Below are 21093 nucleotides of genomic sequence, written 5' to 3'. Positions count from 1 at the left end.
ATATGTGTGTGTGGGCGTGCACACAGGTGTGAGAGTGTAAGAATGGCACCCAGGCATGTGGTAGGGCATGGAGCAGCTGGGAAAGGGGTCTGGGAGCCATGGGAGAGCCTGATGGTTTTCTTCCTTCTCCTTGCTTCTGGCCCCACCCAGCCTGGACCAAGGTGGTGGGTGTGAGGGCAGAAGTTGGGTAAAGGCTGCAGATTCCCAGAAATTTCCAGGGAAAAGGATTCTGTGTCATCTCTTGCCTTTGCCTTCTTGACCCATGATCTTCTTTCAAGGAAGGTCACTCTGATGTCTAACTCAGTCTGCCCTGTTTCCACTGGCCTTGTTCTCTGAGGAAGCACACATCAGACCAATAGCATCCATTTATGTTTCCAGATGGCTGGAGGGGAGGGCCATGGATCTAACATCCATGAATCTAAAATGAAGCAGATATGGGGCTTGCTCTGTGATGACCTGATGGCCAAGGTGGAGGGGTTAAAGCAGGCAGCATGGTGGTGTTCAGGGACACTGGACTGGAGTAGGCCTTCAGGCAAGTTGCTTTCCCTTCCAGGGTCTCAGTTTCCTTTCTACAAAATGATATTTAACATTCTGCCTTCCCAGGGTTGGAGTCGGGATCAGGGGAGACAGTGACTATAGATAGAGATACCACATTAACTGCAAAAGTGGCCATAGAAACTCTCTGCCAACTTCCAACCTGAGTTCAGATCTCTAAAGGTATTTGAGATGCCCAAGCCTGTGCTGAGGTGTGACATGAGAGCTGTAATATTTGGTACCTCCTTCAACTCTGGTCTGACTGACACATGGGAAGTCATGGCCTCAGGGAGAGAGCAGTCTGGGGAGCTTCAAGGCAGCTTGACTTCAGTGAGATCCCAGAGTTGATTGAGATAAGGTTCAGGTGGTGAAGAGCCAGGAGTGCTTTGGGGTAAGGAGCAGCAGGTGGGCAAAGGTTTAGTGTGGAATGCATTAAGAGCTGCTGGCCAGAGCAGGGTGCAGATAGAATGAGGAAGAATCGAAAAAGATTGCCCTGGGTGGGGTGGAGCAGGTTGGAGAAACTTCAAAGTCCACTGAAGAGGTTGTCTTGTTGGGACTCAATGCCATGGGCAGTAGGGAGCCACATAAGGCTCTTGGGTGGAGATGTGAGAGCTGGACCCTAAGAAAGCGAGGCCTGCCCCCTCTGGAGCCATGCAGGTGGCCCTCTGAGCACGCCAGGCACAAGTGTGCAGGGAGCTGGTGCCAATTGCCTCCTGTGTGCGGGCAGGCGAGCAAGCTTCTGTGTTGTGACCGCAGCGCTGCGTGTGCTTCAGTGTGCCCAGTGGCTGCATGCCCCAGATCCACGCTGCACGTGCCACTGGCCAGCAAGGTTGCTGGGCCTGGGTGGGGTTGGGGGGGCGGTGTATGCGTGTTGTTTGTGGGCATGTGTGTCAGCGTGTGCATGCGGGGCCATGGGGCCTCACCGCCTGTGTGTGCACGCCCGGGCGTGTGCGTGTGCGTGTCCCCCAACCCCAGGCCCCGCCCCGTCCGTGCGTGTGAACTGCCATGTTGATTTCGTGCTGTCTTTCAGAATCACTATCAGTGACCCCTGAGGAGCGTCAGCCACGGTAGGTACAGGCCTCTCCGCCTGCTGCATGAACGGTGTGTCTGCCCCCTGCCGCACCAGCTCCGCACTGCAGGGTGCACCTGGGACCTCAGAGGCAGGACCCCCTCCCTCTCCCTTCCGCAGCTCCAGACTTACTCTTTCCTCTTCCTGTTCTCGCTGCCAGCTGGCTCTCTCACCTCCCTTCTCAGCGAGCCTCGGGACTCAGCGCGGCCCACGAGCTCCTTGGCAAGAGCCTGGGGAGGTCCTGGGTCAGGCTCAACACCCAAGCTGGCAGCCCCCCGGGGTGCCCTCTGGAGCTGTCAGGAAGAGCGCAGAGCTCATGGTTCACGGTGTCAGGAGCAGGGAGCTTGGCGAGGGTGGTGTGTAGGGCTGGACTCAGGTGGCAGAGAGGCCTTGGAACCTCACCCTGGGGTGCCACACTCCTTCCCCAACCTGAGTGAGCCCTGCTGCCCGGACGGGGGCAGCCGACTCTCTGCTTGGGAGCTCTTCAGACCCGAAGAGTTTCAGGGCGGGGGAGGTCCAAAGTCCCACCTCCTCAAGCGTGCCAGCAGCTGAGCAGCAGTTAGAGGTGAAGGCTCTGATGGTCAAATGTTCTTGGACGGCCTGGGTGTCCCATCCACACCATCAGCCCAGAGCACACTTCACAGGCCAGGCAGGTCTCACAGCCCCTTCCCCAGCCTCCGTAGTCTCATCACTCCAGTGTCCTCCTCGGCCCCAGGTGGAGCACGCTAGGTAGCACGCAGGCTCCCCCCAACCTGGACCTGTTGCTCCTAGAGGGTGACCTACCCTTTTTGGCCAAAGGGGTGACAGTGTCTGCGGACCTGGGCAAGTTGGCTTCTCTGAGTTCTGCCCTGGCTGGGCCCCCCCCCAAACTCACCCAGTGAACCCGCCTGCCGCTCTGCACCTGCGCTGACTCTTGCTCTTCTGCTTTTCCCCAGCAGGAAGGGCCCAGCCTCACCTACACGACCTGCGGTCCCCCGACCAGCTGAGGCTCCCCTGTTAGACTTATAAGCCTGTGGCCACTGGCATCCGGCCGCCTGCCCTCCCTGCCTCCCCAGGGTCCCTTCGAGGGACTCACGGGCTTTCCGCCCACCCAGAAGGGCCTCTAGTGCTCCCTCCAGCCATGCTGTTAGCTTTAGCCTCCTGGTTCGAACAGTGTTCTTTTTTTTCCTGTCTTTCTCCATCAGGTCTGGGGGCTGTTGCGTGGGGCTCACGGCCCCACACCCCCTGAGGCTAGGGATGGCCCCAGGCCAGTGGGTTGAAAGACATGGGGAGGGAGGCCAGAGAAGAGGGACGTCAGAGGGGGCCGAGCATGTGTCTGGAGCTGTGGGTGCACTGCCTGGTTGGTGTGTGAGAGAACAGCGTGAGTGGTGGGGTGGGGGCTGCCCCCAGCTTTACTCCAGGCCCCCGTGAAGCTCTGGCCCCTGCCCATCTCCAGTTTCTTCCCTTCCACCTTCCCTTTCTCGTCTCTCTCCTCTCTTCTAGAACCCTTGCCCATGCCCTCGTCTCCCCCCGCCACCTCCGGACTTGGCTGCCTTTGCCTTACCAGCTCTCTCCTGCTTTTCTCTTTCCCATTCTCTCTTTGCTTTCTCTCCAACTGCCAGCCGATCGGGTCAGGCAAGTCCATCCCGTCCTGAGAGCCCCAGGCCCCCCTTCGACCTCTAATCAGATCCCTCCTATTCCTCGGAGACCTCCCTTTCCAAGCCTGCCCGGACGGCTGTTCTGTGACTTGACAGTGGCTACCCAGCCCCCAGAGCCTCCCCTCCACCTGTGACTTAGTCTGTTGTAGTGGTGAGCTGACACATCCAGGCGTGATGTTGGTGAAACTTCGTGCCCCTCTGTGGTCTTGCTCCTGCCCCGTTCTATAAATATCTATAAATACTCATATATATATACAAACATAGCTATGGCCAAGCCTCACCTCTGGTGTTGGGAATCAATCACCGTGCTGTCCTTGAGGAATCTTGTAGCCCAACTACAAGGGAACACTGTCACCCTGACATCCCCCTCCAAAGCGTGCCACCTCCAATGAGCCCCAGTGTCATGCCCGGCCTGTGGACAGCCAGCCCCCTCTGCCTTCCTCCTGTCCCAACCCCCTCCTCGGGCGTGGGGGTGCTGTGCTGGCAGCTATATGGTTCTCTGACCGCTACCAGTCTTGCTGTCTCTCGGCTGAGAATAAAACCCATTTCTGGACAATGGGGAACAGCGTGTCCTCTGCGGCCTTGTGTTCGCTGCTGTGGCGCTTGGGGGGAGGTAAAGGTTTAAACATTGCGGTGAGGGATGGGAGAGGGCCCAGCTATTGATACAATGCTTTAAGATGTTGAGGGGCGGGGAAAGCCCCATCCTTTCCGAGGCCTACTGGGAAAGCACCTGGAGTCAGCTGATCCTGCGAACCCTGCTCTGGCCACCAGGGGGCCCGGGAGGAGAGGCGCGAGCCGGCCAGGCACTGTGGAGGAACAGGGTGATGGAATGGAAAACACTTGAGCCGGAAGTCAGCACTTGGTGCTGTGGCACTCTGCTTTCCCTCCCTGAGATCAGATCCAGCTTCTGAGTCACTCCACTATTAAGGCAGGACGGCCCCTGAGAGCCCCTTGGGAGTCCCCCTGGGGTCCCCCAGGCTTCACCAGGCAGCAATGGGTGACAGGCCTCAAAAGATCTCTAACAGCCCAGCTGGACGTGCCCAGACACCCTGGAGATTGGCACAACCAGAAGCCTGCCCTCTGCTTGCATGACCCGCTCCCTGTTTAGTGCTCATGGCACAGACCCAGGACCCAATGACAGAAAAAAGGCACATACCAGAACCAGCATTATGGCTAAATTCATTTATTCAGAAATAAAAAGTGAAACAAATGAAACAGGAGTCGAATCACCCGGGCACAAACCCGTCCCCGCCTCCACCTTCTCTCTCTACCCTATACTATTAATAAATAAGTTTCCCCAGCCCCAAATATTTAATAGAAGTTCCTCCCCATTCACCAGCTCCAACCTCCACTGAGATACGGGGGGCTGCCCTACCTCCAGAATATACAAAATGTTACACAGTTACAGTATAAACACTGGGGAGGGAACCCACTCCGCCACCAGCTTATGTCCTTGCCTGGCCTCAATTTGCCCAACTGTCCCAAGGCCTGTGAGAGTGCTGCCCAGTTGTCAAGCTGGGCAAGGAGGGGGCACTTGGCCCCAAAGTGCCTCTGAATAGAGGATGCATAAGCCCCTCTGAAAGGACTGCTTGGTAGGGGTGAGGAGGCCACCAGGGAGCCCCTGCTCCCCAAGAAGGCCTGCCTCTTAAATAAACTGCCTTTAATTGAGCCTCTGGCTCTTTGTTTCTCTGGAACTAGTAAGAGTCCAGAGATCAAGACACAGCCCTGACCAAGATGGCAAGGGGTGTGCACCTGTTTGTCTCCCCTCATTGGACGGGGGGCTTATACCCCTTTCTTCAAGGGTTTCAGCGTGCTAGTCTAGGGATAAGGGGGGGCCAGGAAGGAGGGACGGGGAGGCAGGGACGGGTGGGGGCAAAGCCCCCGGCCCCACGTCTGTAGTTTCTCTGCCTGCCAGTGTCAGGCCACTAGATCACCATGATCTTCACTTCGTCGTTGTCATCCGCTCGGTAGAAAAAGGGGATGCAAGGGTTGCTGCCCAAGCCTGGGTGCTCCTGGGGGTTCTGGATCTCACGCAGCAGCTGCATGATCTGTTGCGCGGTGGGGTTCTCAGAGGTGGCCTGGCCTGGCAGGGCCCCCTGGGGGGACTCCACATTGTCGGCGAGGCTTACCTCTTGGAGACCTTTGGGGAGAGAAGGCGGCAGGGCTTGGAGTGGTATGCCAGCTCACCCCTGCCTGCCCACCAGTCCCCCGAGGGCGCTACTCACCACCCTCATTATCAGCAGTGCCAGGCTCCTGGCAGGTGGCGGGCGCTGTAGTGGGCTCACCAGCAGGGTTCTGAGCAGCCAGGAACTTGCCATACCATTCATTTCGCTCACCCACCAGCCGTAAAACCAGTTCTTGGAGCTCCAACAGCTTCACCTGGAGGGAAAGGTGCTCAGCAGCCCCACCGCACCCCACCCCCGCCTGCAGAGACAGGCAGAAGGACCCCTACCTTCATCTCCTCCTTGTCCTGAGCCAGCCGGCTAATGTACTCCTCCTTCTCCTGATGCCGGGCCTTCAGCACTGCCCTCTGACTCTGATAGAGGGCGATATACTCTCCTGCGGGAGGTGGGGAGGCCAGAAGGGGCTCAGATGTGATGCGAAGCTGCCCCCAGCCAGCCCCTCGCCCCGGCCCCACATCCCCACTCACCAATAGTGTCCGTCTCTCCAGACAGCTGGATACAGCGATGCTCCAGCTCCTCTACCCGCTCCTTCAGATCCACTTTCTCCTGCATGAGCTCCGTAAAGCGGCCCTGAGGCCAGAAGGGCAGGGTCGGGGCTCAGCAGCGACCTTCCCACAGGGCCCCCCCCCCTTCCTGGACCCTGCTGGGGGGCAGCTCACACACCTGCAGCTTGTCCATGGCCACCTGGAGGGCCTGGTGGGCCTCCGCAGGCACACTGTCTCCCCCAATCCTGGGGGCGGGGGTCTCCTTTTCCACCCTGTCCTGGGCTGCAACTGCCAGGTGACTAAGGCGCTGGCAGCGCAGCTTCTGCTCCTTCAGCTGCCCGCGTAGCCGGGCCTGCTCATCCTCAGCGCTGGCCAAGGCCGAGTGGAAAAATTCCACCTGTGGGGGAGAGGGTACACGTGCTTTTGTGGCGGGCATGCAGGACCAGCGAGGGGTGGGTGGGCAGACAGAGAGACACGCTCCTTCTCGGGGTCTTGGGGCGCATGCCTGTGGTTGGAGGATGACATGGTGGCTGACCATGGCTCCCAGGGGAGGTTGGGGGACGACCAGAGAAGCTGGAGGGAGAAAACTGCGAAGAAGAGTGTCTGAGAGGAACCACTGGGGGTGGGGTGGGGTGGCGGTGGGGGCGTGAGACAGGTGAGGAGCACGGAGGTCCGCTCACCAGGGCCTCTCGGCTCTCCAGCTCCTCCGGCACACTCAGCTTAGGCCTCGGGGCCTCCTCATCCTGCTCCTCACTGTCCAGTCCATCTCCTGTTGGGAACAGATAGGGGGTCTTCAGATCCCCCCGTCCACGGAGGCGGAGCAGGCCTGGAAGAAAGCTCGGAGGCCAGCTCTGCCCCCCAACCTCACTCTGCAGCCCTGGGCCAGCCAGTGGCCGGGGGAAGAGGATTCGCCATCCCCGTGGCCTCATCTAACTCAGGGCTGAACAACTCAGTGCCATGCTGCCAGACGTCCCCCTGCTCCTCGGGCCAGTGTCCTCCCTCCAGGCCTTCCCACTGACCTTCCCCAGGCACAGCCATGAGCGTCAGCTGGGCCTGAAGCTGCTGGTTCTGCTGGTTGGCAGCTTCCAGGCGCTCCTAAGGGGCCAGGGAAAAGAGTGAGGAGGGACACAGGCCGCAGGCCTTCCCTCTCGGGCCCAGCGCTCCGACGCCCTCACCTGGGTCTCCTGTAACTCCTGGCGGGCCACCTCCATCGCCACCTTGCCCTGGACTTCCTCGTGCTGCAGCCGGTCCAGGAGCTGGGTCTGCAGTAACACCTGCTTGTGCAGCGCCTCCTTCTCCGAGGCCAGCTGCTGGTAGGCGGCCACGTGCTGCTGGTAGGCGGCCACATACTGCTGCAGGTGGTTCAGGTACTCGTCCCGCTGCTGCTGCAGATCTTGAACCTCCTGGCCCTTCACCTCCACCTGCAGGCAGACCCCAGGGGGTGAGGGCGGGTGGTGGCTTGCTTCCAGAGTCTGCGCCCCTGGGCTGGGGAGGCCAGGTGCAGACCCCTCGGCTGGAGACAGACACTTTGCAGGGCTCTGCCAGCTTCCCGGGCCCCGGCTTCCTCTCCCAGAGCCCTGTGCTGCCTTCACCCAGCCTCACCCTTCATAGCAAGCTTCTTTCTATCTTAACTCAAGGCTGTGGATGAGTGGAAATGCAGAAGAGCTTTTCTGGCCAACAGCTGTGAGGTGCACACTTGAATGCCTGCAGCTTTACCTTTAATCCCCAATGCTTCTAGGAGAAAAATGCTAACTTCCTTTTAATATAAGGAAACTGAGCCTTAGAGATGCGAGGTTGAAATCCAGAGCTGAACCCAAGGAGCCAGCCACCGTATGTCTATCCTCTCTTCTCTAATTAGGGGCTTGATGCCTCTAGCAGGGACAAGGACCTACGGCATAGGGCTACCCAACTCTGAAAGTCAGAGGCCAGGGGTAATCAGTCACAGGCTCTGAAAGACCCTGGGGTCATCTGTTCTGGCTGCCCCCCACCTCCCTGCCTGGGGGGGGTGCCTGTCTCCTAGGCCTTCCTTTGGGGGCAGGGGTTACCGTCTCCTTCAGCTCCCCCAGCTTCTCCTGCAGCTGGCCCAGCTTCTTGGCCAGCTCCTTCTTGACATGCTGCTCGGACTGTAGTGCACTGGTAATCTCCATGTTCTCATTGGACTGCACAGAGAGAGGGGCAGTGAGTGGTCACCCCACGCAGCTGGAGACCCCAGAACCTGGTGTCTGGCTCCCACAGCTCAGGAAAGTGTGGAGCCAGGTAGGAAAGTCCACCCTCCTGCACGGCCTCCCATGTCCCACCAAGCGGGGCTTTCTGGCTCCCAGGGTGCCTTTGTGGGCACCAGTCATGAAAGGTCCATATCACCCATTTTACAGGTGGGAAAACCAAAGCCGCCAGAGGGGTTAAGTGTCTCACCCCACCCCAAAGGGCTTGGCCAGGGAGGAGAGCGGGCTGGCCAGGTGGGGCTGCATACCAGCCTGACGAATCCATTCTGCAGCTCAGCCAGCTGCTCCTTGAGCTCGCGGTTCTGAGAGAGCGCACGGCTGATGGTGGTGCGGTCGCTCTGCATGCTCTCCAGAATCTGCTTGCGCTCCTCCGCCTGCTCCCCCCAGCACTCAGCCTCCCGCTCCAGCTCCAGCAGCCGCTGTTCCTGCTCCTGATTCAGGTGACTCAGACTTTCGTTGTCCTTCACCTGCGCCTGCAGCTGCCCGGCCAAGCTCTCCAGTTCCTTCTGGAGCCGCTCAGTCTCCGCCTGCAGCCACTGTTCTGTCTCCGAGGGCCCCGCCGGGGGCTCCTGGGGCTGGGGCGCAGCTGAGGAAGGGAACACGCCATCAGAGTCTCTTGGCTGGACTGTGTCCAAAGCACCCTCTTCGGGGTCCACAGCTCCTAACTCGGCCTCCTTGCCCCCATCTTGGCTTCCTGGCTCAATCTTTCAAGACACGTTCAGAGCTCTTTATGCTTCAGACCACAGTGGGCACACTTCACCCCTTTCTTCTTTTTACAGTTTGGGACACTGAGAATTGCAAGCCTTGCCAACTCCTGGTATGGACCTCTTTCCCTGGGCCATGATGCCCTTCCACCCACCCACCTGCAATCTTGGCCGCTCTCACCAGCCCCAACACCGGCCTTCTTCCCCAGGTCCCTGGGGCCCAGCTCACCGATCTGGTTCCTCAGTTCGGCCAAGCTGGTCTCCAGCTCCTGAGCCTGACTCACACTGCGCTCCTTTTCTTCCTTCAACTTGCTCATCTGCTCAAAGCACCGAGATGGGGGGGTAGGGGGGGTGGGGGCGGGGTGCACATGGAGGGAGAGGTCAAGGGAGGGCTAGGTGACCATACCCCCACCTCCAGATACACACATCCACCTCCAACCATGCAGAGCAAACGACATGATGCCCAGGAAGACCAATTGACCTATCCAAGGTGGAGGGGTGGGGCAAGGGGGGAATCGAAGGTCACACCTCACCTGTTCCAACACCTGCTGCATCTTCTGCTGCCATATGGCATTCTCCTCCTTCAGATTCGTCACATACTGGTCTCTCTCTGCCTGCAGCTGCTTCAGCGAATCCTTCAGCTGTGAGAGGGGCGCAGAAGTTAGCAGGGGCTGTCACAGGGGGGGCCCTCACCTGCTCCTGGTCACCTGGGGTCTCCCATACCCCTCCCTCTGCAAAGCCTCACCTGCTCCACATGGGTCTCCAGCTGTGCCCTCTCCTCCAGGGCCTGCTGTAACTGCTGGCTGCTATCAGGGGCAGGTTGACTAGAAAACTGGATGGTAGAAAACGAGGTTAGATCTGGGGGGCCCAGGCTATTCCACACAATGCCCACCCCCAAAAGGTCAACATACAACTCAGGGTTATCCTTAATATTGTTAGTACTGTGTCTACAAGCTTTATTTTCACTAAATACTCAGTGTGAACAATTCTGATAGTAAGTGTTCAAAGTTCTCCCAACCTCCCCAATCCAGTGTGTATCCTTCTTGACCCTTTTCCACAGGTATGCAAACATGCTTCATGCTTCACAGTGCAGTTACCAGGTATAGTATCATATATGGTTCTGCAACTTAATTTCACTTTGCCCCAAACAAGATAACTTAGTTTTTACAATGGTTACATAGTACTCCAATATATGAACATGGCATACTTTAACCATACCCTTACAGATGGCAGGAAGGCAGAAACTTGAAGAGGAAACAATGAAGAGGAAACTGACCTGGGCACTCTGGTCTACCCAGAGGCTTGGCATCCGAGAGGAAGGAAGCAGAAACTCATGGGCTGGCCTTACAACTATTGGTTTGGTCAAAAACTTTGTTCAGGTTTTTCCCTGCAATGCTATGAAAAACCTCAAAGGACCTTTTTGGCCAACCCAATATCATCCATAAAACAACAGTTTTCAACTAGGATGCTTTAAAAAAAAAATATAAAAATAAATAAGCCGTATCCCTGAGCTTCTGATTCCAGAGATCTGGGCAAGTTCCCACTTTTTCTCCTGTCTCTAGAGAAGTCTATGGCAGAGCCAGAACAAGGATCCAAACTTTCTGGTTCCTGGTCAGAGGGCACCACAATGACCCTGAGAGGCCCTGGCCCTGCCAGGTGGGATGCGCACACCCCAGGGCTTCAGCCCCACCTGCTGCAGCAGCAGCTCTGACATCTCCAGCTTCTTCTGCAGCTCCTCCACGCCCAGCTGCATAGCTGACTTCTCTATCACCAGGAGCCGCAGCTTCTCCTCCAGCTCTGAGTTTTGCTGCTTCAGGTCCTCGTTGTTCTTACTGTGGCCAGAGGCGACAGAGGGAGGCATAAGTACTGAACAGAGGGACGCTCCCATGATCCACCCACGACTCCTGCCAGAGAAGTCGCTTTGGAAGGGACCCCAGCACCAGAAGTCTCAAGTGGCAGCCCAGAGAGAAGACACGAGCTGCCTGAGGCCATGGCAGGGGTCAGGGGCATGGCTGACCAAGAGCTTGGCTGGGCACACGTCCACACGTGTACTCTTTCTCACCCCACTCCCTTGGATCTCCCCCACTTCCCAGCCCCCCCCCCCATTACCCCCCATCCTACTTGTTCTTGTATAATTCCAGCTTGAGGGCATCTCGCTCTCTGGTTAATTCTTTGTTGTACTGTGAACACAGAAAGGTCAGGAGAAGGCAGGCAGAAAATGCAGACCAACAGCAGCAACAGAACAACTCCCAGCAACACATCCTCACCTGGTGTGAGGCTTTACGTTTTTTCAAAGCACATCCAAGCTCATGCTCTCCTTTGGTTTTAGTAAGAACTCGGAAAGGTTGGAAAAGGCAGGTGGGGCAGTCTGACTCTGGGCTGGCCACCGTTCTGTTAGCAGCATCACATCTAAACCTCTTCTGAACACTTTCTTAGCCAACATTCCCATTTCCAACTCACAATCACCGTGGGAGGCAGCTACTATCTCCATTTTATCGGTGAATGCGGAATATTAGAGGTTAAGGAGCTCGCCTAAAATCACTTAGACCTGGGATTCTTCAACCTTGTTTTCTGCCCTGGGGTTGGGGCATGGATACGAGGGATGGATTAAATTGCGTTGCAATCTTTTGTTCATTTTTTGAATGGATGGGACACTCACACAGCCCCAAACTCAGAAGGTACAAAAGTGACAGGTCTCTAAGCCACCCTATTCCTCTCCCTTGGGCTTTTTAAAAAAAATATTTATTTATTTATTTAGCTGCGCTGGGTCTTAGCTGCAGCATGTGGGATCTAGTTCCCCCCTGCACTGGGAGCACAGAGTCTTAGCCTCTGGACCACCACAGAAGTCCCTTCCTTGGGTTTTATATGAGTCCTTTCCGACATGTCATATATATTACACACATGTACTTCTCCCTTTTTAGTGTGGTCACGGACTAAAAATACTGATCTGAACCTTCACAGCCCGAACACCCAGCACCTGAGCCAGAGCCCATGTTCAGTTAAAGGCAGGACTGGCTGGCACTCAGGCTCTGGGCTCATCCAGTGCTCGCTCTAGGTAGCATTTCCCCACCCCTCCCCCAACTGGTCCAGGGCAACCAACTCGTGTCCAGATTGCGTTTCACAACCACACAACTCTAAAGCAAGAAACGGCCAGTGCTGCCGTCTGGGCAGCAAGTCACTCCATCCTGCCGCAGAGACCTTTAGGCTCACGACCCTTCCACATGACCTCCAGGGGATGGGCAGGCTGCTGGGCTCACCCTGTCGGCCTGCTTCTGCTGTGTGGAGACAGCAGACAGTGTCCGCTCCAGCTCTCCCACACGCTGCCTGGAAGACTGCAGGCGGTTAGCAAGATCCTCTGACTCCCCTGAAAGGACAGCAGAGAGGGGAAGTCCAGAGAAGGAATCCCACCAAAGGCCTAGCTGATCCAGGGGTAAAAGGGTGCCTAGATTCCCACCTGCTTTCTGCCTGGCTGCCTGCTGGGTGTGAACCAGAGCTGTCTGTAACTCTGTCTTCTCTGACACCAGAATCCCGATAGTCTGAATGTGGACCTTTGGGAGAAAGGCCAAACGAGCACTGAGAATGTGGAAAAGCAATGTTTCCTGGGGGCCACAAGGGACCCTGGAAGAGCCCGCTCACCTGCAGTTGTTCTCTCAGAGCCCCTTGTTCCTTTGCGAGCTTCTGCTCAAATTCCTTCTTTTCCTGCAGAAACAGAGAAAAAACAAGTCTTACTGGGAGGAGGCAAAAGTGAAAGACAAGGACATGTGCCCCTCCTGGGGATGCCACCACAGGTCCAGGACAGGCCCACCAGTGAGAACAGATAATCAGCGCCCCGGGAATGGAGGACGGGCGAGGAGGGCAAGGGGGAAGCCCCCTATTCCTCCAGGCTGTGAGCAGCCAAGAGGAGAATGGTCCTCTACATCTGAATCCTCCCCCAAACCCATCAGCCATGGGTTGTTTAGTCGCTAAGTCGTGTCTGACTCTTTTGCGACCCCATGGACTGTAGCCCGCCAGGCTTCCTTTGTCCATGGGATTTCCCAGGCAAGGACACTGGAGTGGGTTGCCACCTCCTTCTCCAGGGGATCTTCCTGACCCAGGGATTGAATCCTCATCTCCTGCATTGGCAGGTGGATTCTTTACCACTGAGCCACCAGGGAAGCCCCATCAGCCATGGAAGAAACAAAGAAATCGCATTACTTTTTCCAGTTGATCCAAAGTTTCCTGGTTCTCTTGTTTCTGTGGGGAGAGGCAAAGGAAGGTGACTGAGGTTGTCCTCCTTCCCCACGATCCTCAGACCAAGGAGGAGGGGCCACACGCAGGGGCCAGGAAGGGGTTAGAAAGGGAGGGTTCACAGGGACACGAATGAACGATCGCTTCTCAAGCTAAGACTGAGTCTTGGGAGGTTTTGCTCATGGCTACAGCAGCGAGAGTCTGGATCTAATTCCCTTGAAGGGACAATCATATAAACCTCTAGAAATGGACTCTGAGAAGGTGAAGACCACCCTCTGCCAGCTCGCACTCAAAGTATGTTTGCTGAGCACATACACCACAGGCCAGGTTCTGTTCTTAACACAGATATGACATGAATGAAAAGGACCTTAAAACCTTTTTGTGAGCTTAAAAGGGACCTTGGACACCCTCTGATTCTACCTCCTCAGGAAACTAAAGGCCAAGGAGGAGAGGTGACTTGTCCAAGGTCGAAGTCGGAACAAATCAGGGGCCGGGTCAGGGCTGGAACACACCAGTCAAGCTAGTGCCTCCCCTACAGGCAACAGACCCATGGCAAGGTGGGGAGGACTCGAGCAGAGGTGTCTGGAGAACAGAGTAGGCAAAGAGGGCAGCCACAGAGAGAGCCATGCTACATGCCATGCTCAGGGGTCCCTCCAGCTGAGACCTAGGCCCCCCAGCACCCTCTTCTCCCTTGGCACCAGGGATCCCCAGCCCCTTTCTTCAAGAGCCCCAAGGTGAGACCGGAGCCCCACACTGGCAGCATGGATCAAGGGACAACACCGGACTCTTACCAATTCCTCTATCTTGCTACTGAGTTGTTTGTTTGTTAGATTGCTGGAGTCCAGGGCTACTGATAGTTCTTGGTACCGGCTCTGAGGCGCATGCAGAGAGGAGGAAGAGGAGGTGGAGGAGGGGTGGGGGAGAGGTAGAGAGAGCAATCATTAGGGTTGGGGGGTGTCTGGGCTGTCTCAGCTGGGTGGGGCACCCAGCCCCCGCCATGGGAGGAGGTGGAGGGCAGGGCTGGCCTGCAGGGTCACTGGGCCATGGTGCAGGCCCACTTACCTCCAGATTCTTTATGTTAGCAGGAGATGCTAGGCCCTCCCCATTGATGTAAGACGAAGACTAGGAGAGACGATAGAGCTCACATGGAGATGTTCTCTGACCCCCTCCAGCATCTTGCCTTCCCCATCAACTGGCAACATTTCCTCTTCTGCCTAACTTGCCTCCTGCCCCTTAATCCCTCCCTATGCCAGTTTCTCCTGGTTCTTAGCTCCCCCTTGTCCCTCCCCTCCCAAAGAGCTCTCATCTGCAGGATCAAACGATGTAACCAATCTCATCGTCCAACCCCTTCATTTGCACAGCTTCAAAGAGGAGACTCAGAGAAGCAATGATCAGCTAAACATTTTCCAGCCAAGCTGCCCGGTCCGGATCTTCCCTGCCTTTGGGGAGTCTCTGCTTCAGTTTCTTTCTATCATATTTTCCCTCCTACTCTAACCCACGCTGAGCTCCAGTTTGGGGGGTACCTCAGACACAAGGCCGTTGAGCTGCTGAGACAGCTGTCGCAGGCTCTCAGTAGATGAAAAGGATCTGGGGATGAACACAGCAGTCAGGGGTGCAGGAGGCTCGACGGGAAAGAGGGGGTCACGGGGCAGTGGCTTAGGGACTGCTGCCCCCGTGGGAGACACTCACGTGCTTTCGTCAATGGGACCAGAACTGTTGTCGGCATCATGGTTCTGTTTGGGAAGAAACACAGGAATCGGTCATTCAATTTTTAGTAAGAACCACCCATAGGCACCAAGCTTATTCCAACCACTTTCCATCTCCCTGAAGCATAAGGGGAGTCTGGTTTGGGGCTCCCCCATCCCAGTCCTCAGGAAGGGCGCCTGGCTCACAGAGCCAAGCTACCTGGAAAAAGAGGATGAGGGTCCACAGGAGGTCCAGTCCTCCGGGAAAGAGGAGGGGGGCGAACACAGAGCGGCCAAGGGAGAAGAGGCACAAACCTGAGTTGATGCCATGCTAGTGACACGGGGGGGACTAGCACTGGGGGAAGGGACACCGCCAGGTGACACGGTGTCATCAGCAGACGGTGTAACAGGAGCGGCGCAGTCTTTGGGCGCCTGTCACAGAACAGAGCAGGGGGTTAGGGGGTCATGCAGGGCAAAGAGCGCCTCGCTGCCATGAGCGCAGGGGTGCAGAGCGGGCAGGACCGGTGTTGCGCAGTCAGTGACAGTGACACGTGCTGGGAGCCTTGCTGGGGTGTGGCTTCGGCTCGCCCAGAACTCGGGCCATTCTGCCACCTTCTGGACTGAGGCTCAGGGCGAGGGCCATGAGGCGGGCTTCCTGAACATGGGGCGTCATCCTCTTCGGAGCTCAGCCAGAGGCAGAGCCAGGCTGCCCTGCGGCAGCCGCAGCAGGTAAGAGGAAGGTGTGCCGGGTCAGGGAGAAGCAGTCACTACTTCTCCAGAGGGTCAGTCTGTGCCAGAGTGACCCTCCCCCAGGACCCTGCTGGGCAGAACATGGCAGTGATAAAGGAAGAGAGCATCTGCCTCCTCCTTCTTGCTCTCCCTTCCTTCCCCCTCCCAACCACTGGGTGTGTCCTCCAGTCGTGCCTTTTTTGGGAAAGAAGCCGCCAAACAAGAAGGCTCCTCCTGCCCCTGGAGGTAGAAAGAAAACAATGGCGACTACCCCACCCCAAGCTCCTAGCTCCTAAACACCTACCCAACCAAGAACAGCTGAGAAACCAGAGAGAAGACATCTACTCTTGGCCTCCTGGAGAAGAATCATGGGTTTGAGGACCAGAGGCCACAGAGAAGTTCCCCCTTCCCCCACCCAGGTGGATCAACCTGCTTGACCAGAGCCCCACTTGGCCTCTCTCCAGGCTCAGGCCTGACTGACATTGAGTCCAAGCCGCTGGCTCTAGAAGGTGAGTTCAATAGGTGAGACCGAAGAGGACTGACCAGCTGAAGATTGACCAGCGAAGAGCACCAGGCAGCCAAGGCCTGGCCAGCCAAGGTGGATCTGGAAGGGAGAGGCTGCACCTCTCCTGAGGGAAAAGGCAGCCTGCTCTCTGGACGCCGCAGCCCTGGCCTCTGAAAACTCAAATCTACTGCCCTCCTTAGAGCAAGCACCACAGAGCCTGGGGAGCTGAAGAAGAATCAAACTGTCGGCATGGTAACTGTCCACACTGCGACCTCTGACCCCAGAACCTGGTGTTGCCTTGCCAACCTGTACTCCTGAATCTAATAGGTAAGAATAGTAGGAGTTCGGCAGCTGGAGAGGCATGAGACTTTGGGGGGAGAGGAGCACACTCTTATCCATGGGCCCTGGGGAGCCCTGGGTCCCTCCTGGCATCTTGGTGCCCAGGGATCCCTGGCATTAGAAACAAGAGAGCTAAGAAGGAGAAAAAAGGACTTGTCTGAAAACTGAAATATACAGAATATGACAATTTAGTGAACCACCAAGTTATTTCATAATTTTGAATCATAAAACTAAGTATGGAATTTCAAAAAACACTGTCCACTCCCCTCAAATGTTCCATTCCATTAAAAAAGAAAAAAAAAAAAATTTTTTTTTCTATCTATCATTCCTCATTTCTGAAAATGTCATCAGTTCTGCCTAGGATACTGTAATCACAGGCCTAGTTTTTTTTTTTTTACTAGAGTAGAAAACTTAAGCGGCAACTAGGGATTGATATAGAGAGGATTTTAAAACAACAAGGGAACTTCCCTGGTGGTCCAGTGGTTAAGACTCCATGCTTCCAATGCAAAGGACATGGGTTCAATAATCCCTGGTTGGGGAACTAAGATCCCACAAGCTGTGCAGTGCAGCAAAAAAAAAGTATAATAAATAAATAAAACAAGAAGGGAACATGGTGTTATGGGTCTTCATTTCCAGGAGAGCAGACGGATGCGGGCCAGGGCTTCGGGACTCCTGGAGGCCCACGTTCCCTCCCTAGGCCACCCAGCGTCTCCTCTGAGAGCCAACAGGGTGAGTCACAGCACCTGGACAGACCTGAGTGACTGGGCGTGAGCAGTCCTGATGATTGAAGACTCTCTCACCCCAGCCACCAGGGTCCTGGCCCCACCCCTCTACCCCTGCCCATCTCCAGCAGGACCTGGCCCCCTTCCAGTCGTACTCCTCTGGCCTGGGAGATGTTCCCCGAGGAAGTTAATTAAGGAGGAAGTGCCAACATCATGTCCAGAGGAGGTCATCTCCTAGTCCAGGTGCATCCCAGGCTCCCCTTCTTTCTGGAAAGTACTCTGTGAGCTCATAGTCCTGGTGGTTACCTATGACCACACCCTCTACCTGGGTCCCCTACTCACAATATGGATGAATGCTCCCCACTTCTAATCCTCAAACCAACTTCAAATGCCACCCTCTCCAGCCTGGAATCCATTTAGAACGAACCTCCGCCTCAGTTGAGCATTTGGAATGCCGCCACATCCTAGCCTGCTTCTTTCACCTGTTTTCTCTAGCATCTAGCACCAGCTGTCTGCTCTCAATGGCCCACTGAATACAGTTGTGTCCAGTAGATTTTTAAGAGAGAACAGGGGCAGAATGTCTTGATCACTCATGTGTTTGGTGAACCTCACATCCCTTACAGTGAGTTCCATTGAAAAAATAACCTCAATCCTGGTAACTAAAGCTCCTTTTCTCTTAACCCTACATTCCCTACTGCCAAACCAAAAGGAACCGATGAACTAAAAAAAAAAAAAAAAAAAAAAATCACAAACTGCTTTGTGGTCTACTGGTCTTTTGGGAATAGATGCCCAGAGGGCAAGACTTGAAGGTTTGGTTTTATTTAACCTTTCCTAGTCTGAGACCACCACCAGGCGTTCAAACTGGAGGCTCAAAGAGCCCTAGTCCCACACACCTGCTCCAGAAACTATTCCCAAGTTACCTTTAACCTCCAAGGAGCATCTCACCTTCTCCAAGATGATAAAAGATGGTCGGGGGGCAGGGTGGTGGGGGAGGCAAGGGGAAGAACCCAATCAACCAAGCAGGTGAAAAAGCAGACATGAACAGGCCGAGGGTTAATGACAGCAACATAAAATAAGCCAGAGACAAAGTCTCCCCCACAACAAAGACGCCTCAGGGCATGCAGAGCTGGGAGGGAGCAAGCCAGAGAGGGGGTCTTGGCACTGCCTCACCTTCCACTTGTCCAATGGGGGGATCGCTACCCCATTGGAGCGGTTAAGGTCGGACACCAGCACCTCCAGAATGTCCTGAATCTACAGGAGGCGAAAAGGGAAAAACAAGGGTGGGGGAGAAAGAGAAAAGTGGCTTAGAGAGGCAAGAGAGTCAAGGAAGGAAGAAGACACAGGTTGGGGCAATGGAACGCCAGAGAAGAGAGAAAAGGGTCAAAAGGGATCAATACCACAGCCTGGGTCATTTTTCCAAGTAGCCACTTGCTGCCTTGCCAAAGGCAGAAATCAAGGGAAACAAATAGATGGAAAAGTCCCCAGAACAATGCAGTCACATAGCTCCTCAGATGAACAATGCAGCTCTTAATAGCTTCTTAGACCCTCAGGCCTAGACTTTTAAAAACTAGACTTCAGAAAAAGGGTCCACTTGAACAAAGTTGGGGGGAGAGGGGCTACAGATAAAAAATAAGCTTGAAAGACAATAATCTGATCCACCAGTATCATTTTACAGATGAGGAAACTGAGGCCCAGAGGAGGAAGTGATTTTCCCAGGGGCACCCAGCAAGCTGGTGGCAAAGATGGTCTTAAAGCTCAGATGGTCTCCTAATCCAAGTGCCTGAGGCCCTCTCCTCACCACACTCTGGGGCTCTACTGGGGCCTCTAAATGGAAAGTCTGAGGGCAAGCGGCTATTTTCACCGCCTGGCTTTCCCCATGAGGCTGGGGAAGATCACCAGAGCAGTAAGTCAACTAGCAACTAGGCTTTATTGAAAGTTTACTCTGCACCAGGCCCTGTTTTAAGGGATTATTATAAAAATGACGACAATCTCATTTCAACTTCCTTGGTGTAAGACAGCATTACCCCAATTTTACTAATGTGGAAACAGAGATCCAACGAGCTTAAACAATTTGCCCAAAACCATATCCCCCACAGAGGGAAAAGGAGAATTCAAACCCAAACTTCTTAGCCAATATCTGACATTTCTTCCACAATCTTAACCACTACCCTCTACTGTTGCCCCTTAAGTGCCTCATCCCCGGAAAGCGGTCAGGCAAGACTCACATCTTCAGGTGACGGACAATCACCAGAAGTGGTTGTCTCAGGGCTACTGCCATTCTTGATCTTTCTTTTTTTCTTAGCTCCTGCAGGAACACCAGGGCTGTTCTTCTGCTGATACTCCCGTAACTGTAAAAAGGAAAAGCAGTGAGGCTCATGAGAACTACACGCACCCCTGGATCCACAGCCTACTTTACAAAGTTTACAAAATACTCTTCGCCTTCTGATTTAATGCCACAACAACCCTACAAGGGCTGTCGTCCTCAATGATTTGAAATGGACTGATAACATGGTTAGGAGCAAAAGGCGGGAATAAAAGGCAACAACGGAATTTAAACCCAGCCTTCTGACTCTGAGTTCTGGGATTACAACATCAATCAGCAGCTGCTAGGGGGCAAAATCAGCAGCAGAAGAGAAAAAGTAAACATTTAATCAGACATCAGGGTCCCTTCTTCCATCTCTATTACAGCTGCACACCAGCAGCTCTCAAAATTTTACATCAATGTATCCTAATGGCAGAAGGCAGAGAAGACACACACCCCTAGTGAATCTGGGAACATAACAGAAAGAGGACAACCCAAACACATTTCAGAGAGAAGTCCATTATAATCATTCAAATTTATGCAAATGTAATCCCTAAGTATATTAGTATAAAAGATTTTTTCTCTCTCAAGAAAATCAAGCAAAACTGATCCATCAGTCCATAACTGATCCATCCATCCATAATCATCCTGTGGCACTTGGGCCGCCCCACATTGAGGTGATGATTTGTGAAAGATTCCCAGTTGTGAAGTTCAGTTTCCCTGGATTTGTTCCTCAGAGGAGCACTGAATGCTGAGTGACAGGTCTCAGAAACACAAGGAATTAGAATGTGAAGTAGAAACTTCCGATTAAAAATGTGAAAGTCTCTCTGGATAGAGACCTGGGAGAAAACCAAACACCTTCTCCCCATGGCCACCCAGAGATACTGTCAATGTTTGGAGATCACTGGGGCAAGTGTAGGCTTTTTACACTATCAGCATCAAACGATGGGGGTACAAGTCTAGAGGTGAGGGAGCCTGAAACCCAGGTCCGACCTAGGTGCCACAGCCCCCGAGTCCCCTTTTTCAAGCTGGTGCCGCGACCCAGAAGGACCGGAAAGGTTGTGAGAAAACAGTGGGAACTGGGTGGTAAAATTTAACACCGACTTTTCTCGGCATTAACTACAGTTCCGAGGGGCATTATGACGTAGCCACATGGCACTCATCCCTAGCGACGCCCGAGTCGCTGCTCCGCGTTGAAAGGGGGGGGGCGGCGGGTGGGAAATGCCAAGGCCAGGACCGATGTTTTCGGAGTCCGGGAGTTAGACCAGGGAGCTGCGGAGGTCCGGTTCTGGGCGACAGGAGACGAAGGCCAAGCCTGGTGTGGGAAGCCCCGGGGGTCACCGACCCAAAGTCACCTGGGGGTGACTAGTGAAGGCGGCGGAGACTGGACAGCCGGGGGAGGCGGGGGGAGTGGAGGGGGGGGGGGCGGGACTGGCTGCGAAGACTTTGTTGGGGAGGGCGCCAAGGGGCGCCGAGGGGCTCGCCCCATGTGCCTCGGAGGCAGCACAGCAACTCTGGCCATGGCCCGGCCTTCGGAGGGGTCAGGGAGCCGCGAGGCCGCACGTTTTTACCTTTTTCTTGGCCGCAGCCAATTTGCTCTGTCGGGTTTCTTCCGACATCCCGGGACGGGGCGGGGGAAGGGGGGGCCACATCAGCACGATCCCGTCAACCTCTGCGGAATCGCTTCCGGCAGCCACCGCGCTGCGGTGCCACTCAGCCAAGAGAAGGCGGTACCGGGGCGGTACTAGGA

The 21093-nt window shown here is 55.2% G+C and overlaps 2 protein-coding genes across 11 annotated transcripts in view; one reads left to right on the top strand and one right to left on the bottom strand.

Moving 5' to 3' along the window:
• Positions 1–4253, top strand: part of DNM1 (dynamin 1) — a 44698-nt gene extending 40445 nt beyond the window's left edge. For 2 of the 3 annotated variants that reach the window (XM_061154540.1, XM_061154539.1), the window contains one exon: positions 2539–4253. In XM_061154540.1, coding sequence (XP_061010523.1) covers positions 2539–2611 — 73 coding nt within the window. In that variant the 3' untranslated portion in view covers positions 2612–4253. Of the gene's footprint in view, positions 1–1564; positions 1602–2538 lie in introns of all 3 variants that reach the window. The other variant, XM_061154541.1, reaches the window with a different exon arrangement.
• Positions 4254–4407: 154 nt separating this feature from the next.
• GOLGA2 (golgin A2) lies at positions 4408–21050 on the bottom strand. 8 transcript variants are annotated; one of them, XM_061154530.1, is made up of 27 exons: positions 20915–21050; positions 19267–19389; positions 18212–18292; positions 15062–15178; positions 14751–14794; positions 14585–14648; positions 14124–14183; positions 13853–13933; positions 13029–13067; positions 12471–12533; positions 12289–12382; positions 12092–12198; positions 10956–11014; positions 10525–10666; positions 9580–9666; positions 9368–9475; positions 9064–9151; positions 8379–8716; positions 7954–8067; positions 7084–7329; positions 6928–7003; positions 6589–6677; positions 6087–6305; positions 5891–5993; positions 5693–5799; positions 5466–5619; positions 4408–5380 (listed from the first exon to the last, which is right to left on the bottom strand). In XM_061154530.1, the coding sequence occupies exons 1-27, from the start codon at positions 20993–20995 to the stop codon at positions 5166–5168; spliced, it is 3099 nt and encodes a 1032-aa protein (XP_061010513.1). In that variant the 5' UTR covers positions 20996–21050; the 3' UTR covers positions 4408–5165. The 8 variants fall into 8 exon arrangements, with proteins under 8 accessions (XP_061010513.1, XP_061010515.1, XP_061010516.1 ...); XM_061154532.1 differs by lacking the exon at positions 13853–13933 and having other exon boundaries at positions 20915–21010; XM_061154533.1 differs by lacking the exon at positions 15062–15178 and having other exon boundaries at positions 20915–21010.
• Between the last annotated feature and the right edge of the window lie 43 nt (positions 21051–21093).

This window comes from Dama dama, chromosome 11, assembly GCF_033118175.1.
Source record: "Dama dama isolate Ldn47 chromosome 11, ASM3311817v1, whole genome shotgun sequence".
Classification (NCBI taxonomy): Eukaryota; Metazoa; Chordata; class Mammalia; order Artiodactyla; family Cervidae; genus Dama; species Dama dama.
This window is presented reverse-complemented; position numbering and strand designations above follow the sequence as displayed.